General features: G+C 42.4%; 1 protein-coding gene across 1 annotated transcript in view; it reads right to left on the reverse strand.

The window, feature by feature from the left end:
• Positions 1-1,917, reverse strand: part of SAV1 (salvador family WW domain containing protein 1) — a 31,089-nt gene extending 29,172 nt beyond the window's left edge. Inside the window, exon 1 of the mRNA XM_032621215.1 lies at positions 1,436-1,917. Coding sequence (XP_032477106.1) covers positions 1,436-1,529 — 94 coding nt within the window. The 5' untranslated portion in view covers positions 1,530-1,917. The remainder of the gene's footprint in view (positions 1-1,435) is intronic.
• Between the last annotated feature and the right edge of the window lie 4,083 nt (positions 1,918-6,000).

Raw genomic sequence — 6,000 nt, forward strand, 5'->3', positions numbered from 1 at the left:
CCTGGTTAGAAAGCAAATACCTTTATAACAAGAAGAAAACTGGATTTGGAGACCGTTTTATTAGTTCGTTAACAGTATCAGAGAGCATTCATATTAATATACAACAGAAGCTAACTAAGCTAACTAGACAAAAATAAGTTTCCAAATAAACAAGGCTCAACATTTGATGAAACTAAAAAAGTAATTTCATGATTTCAAGTAATGTTCAATAAACTTTATTTGCAGCAAACTGAAAGCTATTTTAGCCAAAATCCTAAGAGAATGTGTAACCGAAAATCAAAATGTTAAAAAAGGCTTAAAAATCAAGTTTCAGGTTACTGATGTACCCATCTGATCTGTTCTGTAAGAAAGCACTGCAAATACAAGGATAAATCTGGAAAGTTGATGATGTGGTTGTAATGGAAAAAACATGCTCTCCACACCTTTCTGTGTGATCTTGGGCAAATATTACTAGGAACCTCTATGGAAAGCTTTCCCAATTACAATATGAGGTAATGCTTAAGTCACAAAGTCACCAGCTTCCAAGAAGGAAACTTACACAAAGGACCCAGCAGTATGAGCACCAAAGAATTAGCTCCTTAGCTCACAAATGTTCTGAACACACAAGCAAGACTTAAAAATTCAAAAGACTCCGCCGGAAAATCAGAGTCAAATACTTAAATTGAAAATTAGAAAAGTGCCAGTGTTCAGGGGGAAGAAAAATGCACTCTATTAAATTTCTTTTTAAATACAGAAAAAAAAACTTTTTCGTAATATACCCTAAAATATGATAGAATTTGAGTACTTTCTTTTAGGGGTCTCTAGGGTGCTTTATTTGAAGCAATTCTCACGACGAACACAGCCAAACATGTAATTTTGGCTCCTCCACCCTGAGATCTACTATTGATGAGGCTTTGGGTAGTGGCTACAATAGCGACGGTCAGCTTTCAGCTCCTCACTTCTGCATCCAACAGCTGACGGGCTAAGGAATTCTACCCAAGCATTCGCACGGCTTCCAGCACGGGCGAGTGACACCCTCAATGTTTACAAACACAAGACAAATCTCGACGTAACGAGAAGAGAAAAACATGTGCCCCAGTGTAATCACTTTAATTCGTATAAAATCAGGGGATCAGCAATTTAAGTGTTTCCTAAAGAACCTCTTTCTTCCCGTAATCAAAACCAACGACACTGCCACAAGGGAACCGGGAAGTCTGTGGTTATTTGGGGGGAGGGGGGCGGAGGTGGACTAATCTAAGTTTCTTATTCTTTATCAGCTTTCAAACAACGAACACCACTCCAGGCATAATAAAATTTAAAAAAAAAACAAAAACCAATATTCCACAGAGACCAAAAAGGAATGCGAAGCCGCGGGGAGCGGCGTCCGGCACCCCGCCCGGGTCCCCGCAGCCCGTGGCCGCCCCGGCCAGGTGTGGGCGCGGCGCCCGACACTCACTCCGCAGCAGAGGCGACGTCTCCTTCTTCACGTACTTCCCCTGCACCTCAGCCGGCTTGGACACTTCGTTTTTGGTTTTTTTTCGGGACAGCATCCTTGTCCACGAGGCCCCAGGCCACACCAAGCAGCCGCCCTAGGGCTCCGCGCCGGGCTCCGGACGTCCCCGCCGCCACCTCCGCCGGCGCCGCCGCCTCCTTCCCTCCCGAGCCGCCGCCGCCGCCGCCGCCTCTCCGCAGCCCGGGGTCGCCCACAGGGACTGCCGCATGTTCGGGGCGCTAAGCGCGCCGGCCACCGCTCAATCTCTTGTCCGCTCCTTCCCGGAAGTCTACCCGCTCCGCGACGCTGCCCGAGAACTCAGAGAAGAGAGGCCAGGGACGCCCGCGCAGGGCCATGGTCCGCTGCGGGCCGCCTAATAGCCGCTACAGCCGCCGCCGCCGCCGCCGCCGCCTACATCCCGTAAACTTTCCCCGCGGCCGCTGGGAATTCTGGGAAACTCGACGCAGCCCGAGCGCCGCCGCCCCTCCCCCACACCAGCTCCGGGGCGCGGCTCGGACTGCCGGATGGTTGCCGAGCTCCTAGCTAACGGGCTGGCTCCGCTGTCTGCAGTAGGGGTAGCGGCTGCCCTCATTCCCCCTCGGCGAGAAGCAGGTCCCGCGGACACGAAGGACGAAACCCTCCCGCCGGAGGCCGTGGCACGCTCCTGCAAAGGAGCCTCTTCTACCCGCAGATTTTTCTCTCAGGACCTCGAGGGAGCCGGTGACGACCCCAAGATGCGTTCCCGTCCCCGGCCACGAAAGAGGACGTACCTCTTGGAGTTTTTGGGCTGGTAAATTCAAGTCCGTGATAGCACAGAACGCCAGTAGAGTTGAAGGAACACCACCACGCTTAGGCTAGTGCCGCACCAAAAAAAAAATCTAGAGCCCTCTTTTTGTTGAAAACATTAGTCTGGCCAATACTAATTAAACAGTATGAATCTGTAGTCTCCCAAGTGCCGGGGAGTGTGCATCTTTCTGATAAAGGAAAAAACGGAGGAAGAGGCCAAAATGGAGTTTCTACGATCTTTGATGTAAGATAAATTTGATTATTAGCATAATTTATTTAATCACCACTGTCATTATTATACGAACTAACCACATATCTCCTCTTGGAGATGTCAATGGGAAAAAATCAATAAATAATCTACAATAGGCATAGAAAAGAGTTTTATTTGAGCCAAACTGGGAAGTATAAGCCCAGAAGACAGCTTCTCAGATAACTCTAAGGAAGTGCTGGGGGAAGCATAGTTTTCCGCGTAGGTTTGTGTCTAGTGGGAACAAAGAACATTCAACAAGTCAGGGATGCGTTCCTTCAAGGTTTCCAAAAAATGTATCAGTTTGGAATACAGCGAGTCAGTATGGCCTTAGCACCTGGGAAGGGAGTCTTATCATTGAAGCAGCAACAGCATTGGTGGCCCAGCAAGGGAGGCATTTAATTTTTATTTTTAACATGGACATTATTTAGTTTTGGTAAGTGAGCTCTTTAATAATTAAAGCAGATGTACAATGTGTGTTTGATAGGCCACAGGCTGTTTTAGCTAGCATAAAGTTAACTCGTGTAATCCAGAATGACTTCCTTATACCTCAATATGTGAACATTTCTTTCTTAAATATTCCAGTATTAGATTTTTTGAGAATTTTGAGCACTAAAGGTCAAGACCTGGGATTTTTAAATCAAAAATAGACCCTGCTTTCTTCTATATAACTTAGCAGAGGGGCAAAATGTACAGGATAACATTTAGAAAATAAGATGGGATCCACCCCCAATTGACCAAATTGAGGCTTTGACAATGGAAAGTGCTTTCCCTGAGATAGGAAACATCCTACAAGAGATGTAAACAGTTAACAAAAGGCAAGGAATTTTCTACTTATACAAGGTTAGGAAGCTGTTCAAATTTTGTTTTGCCATGAACAAACAAATAAGACATTTTGTCTAGTGCCTGTCTCCATCTTTGCATATTGTTATGGTCCCTTGGTACAAATCTCTCACAATTCATTCAATAACCAACAAATATTTATTGATCACCCACTCTGCTAGGCACTGTTCTAGGTGCTTGGGATATAGCAATAGGCAAAGAATCCCTACTCTCATGGGGAAGAGAGACAATAAAGAAGAAAAGTAAATAAAATGTACTGTGCTACATAGTGATAAGTGCTGAGGTGAAAATTAAACAAGAAAAAGAGGGTTTGTGATTTTAGTGGGACTAGCTCATGAGAAGGAGCCTTTGGAGTTAAGTGATAAAGGAAATTGGCAATGCAGCTATCTGGAGGAAGAATATTCCAGGCAGAAAGAACAGCAAGTGCAAAATCACTGCAAGTTACCATGTTCCTGGCAGTTTGAAGTAATGTAAGAAGGTCTGTGTAGCTGGAGCAGAGGAGTAGTGGGAAATGAAGTTAGAGAGGTAACAATGGCACCTAGGGCCTTGTAGGTAAGGAATTTCACTTTGAGCAGAGGAGTGACATGATCTAACTTAATGTTTTTAAATAGGATGGTTTTGAATGCTGTGTTGAAAATAGACTGAATGGGAGCAAGGGTAGAAGTAGGGAGATCAGTCAAAAGCTATTGCTGGCTTGGAGCAGGCTAACAGCAGTGGAGATGATGCGAAGTGGTCAGACTTTGGATATATTTTAACGACAGAGCCAACAGGATTTGCTAACAAATTGAATATGGAGTATGAGAGAGAGAGAAATCAAGGATCACTCCTGTGGGTATGTAAATCTTAACAATAGAACAGAAATATTATGTATAAAATAAATAAGCTACAAGGATATATTGTACAACACAAGGAATACAGCCAATATTTGATAATAACTATTAATGGAGTATAACCTTTAAAAATTGTGAATCACTATGTTGTATACCTATAACATATAATATTGTATATCAACTGTATCTCAATTTAAAAAAAAAGAATAGAATAGAATCTCAACAGAATAGCAGATTGTACTGTGAGAGGAACATCAGAAAAGCAGTTACTTGTTCCTGTTGTTCAGATAGGACCAGTACTAAAGTGTTGGTCGTGTGGATGGAGAGGAGTGATGAAACATAAATGGCGAGACAATGGGGTTTTGTTACAGATAGGGTATGGTGTCAGGAGATGAAGGGAGGGAAGGGGGAGCCAAAGAAGTGCCAGGTTTCTGCCTAGGGCTTACTTCAGAAGGATAAGAAAACAAAAGCATATTAAGACCTCGTTAATATAGCCAACTCTTCACACTTGTGGTTTTCCTAGAGACTGAAATACAGGATGCCTTGCACATTTATGTAAGAAAAAATACAGGATTTTATAGTTAGAAAAGAATCTTAGATCAGCTAGGCTAACCTCATTTTATTAATGTGGAAACCAAGCTAGAAAAATTAAGTGATTTGCTTCAGATTTTATTCCTGGTCAGTAGCAAACACATCTCAGGACTGGAGTTTTCTATTCCCATTTTGGACCTTTTCCTGTTATAGCACATGAAGAGTCCCACTAATGCGAGTCCAGTTTCTAACAGTTATTTTGAAAGCCATTCATGTTCCAAACAAAGAACTCCCCTTTTCAATGTTATTTCAGTTCTTTGAATTGAGAGAAAGCCTCAACTAGGTGCTCTTTTTAAGAGCTGTAATTTGCCTTTTTATCAAGGAGGGTGCATTCCAATATCAACAGTCTGCAGACAGCATCAGCAGTAGCATTATGTGAACTTTTAATTCAAATCCTTAAATCCAGACACTTTGAATTCACATCTGTTTTCTAGAAATTCCTGGATTTCTGGTAGTTTTTATTAAGGAATCTAGATTTTGCAGGTCTAATTCTCCAGGCATAGCTTTTGAGAAGGCTAATATTATATTACATAATAGCGATATTTTTTTTCCCCTTGCAGTTGCATTCTCTGTGGAGAAAATCTTAGTTTTCTCACATGAAAATTAAGAATTTGAACTAATTGTTTTCCAAAGTGTCTTTCAGGCCTACAGTTTTGTGCCACGTAGGCAGAAGGAAATATACAAAAATAAAAACAATTATCCTAGTAGTATAATAGGGATATAGGTGATTTCTTTAAAAATATTTATCATTGGGCTTCCCTGGTGGTGCAGTGGTTGAGAGTCTGCCTGCCGATTCAGGGGACATGGGTTCGTGCCCCGGTCCGGGAAGATCCCACATGCCGTGGAGCGGCTGGGCCCGTGAGCCATGGCCGCTGAGCCTGGGCGTCCGGAGCCTGTGCTCCGCAACGGGAGAGGCCACAACAGTGAGAGGCCCGTGTGCCGCAAAAAAGGGGAAAAAAAAAAAAAAAAATATATATATATATATATATTTATCATTATTGCTATGGTTTTATCTAAAAACTGTTATTTAAAAGATTAAATAACAGTTTTTAGATAAAACCATAGCAATAAAGAAAATATTTTAATTAATTTTTAATTAAAATTAAATTAAATTAAAAAAACTGTTAAAGCAAGTGTTAAAATATCAGCATCATATAAAGTCATCATTAGCATAAAAATAAAATTTTATGCCAAGTTGCTACTTTCAAAGAGTCAAACGGCGGGGAGGGAGT

This window comes from Phocoena sinus, chromosome 2 (genome assembly GCF_008692025.1).
Source record: "Phocoena sinus isolate mPhoSin1 chromosome 2, mPhoSin1.pri, whole genome shotgun sequence".
NCBI lineage: Eukaryota > Metazoa > Chordata > Mammalia > Artiodactyla > Phocoenidae > Phocoena > Phocoena sinus.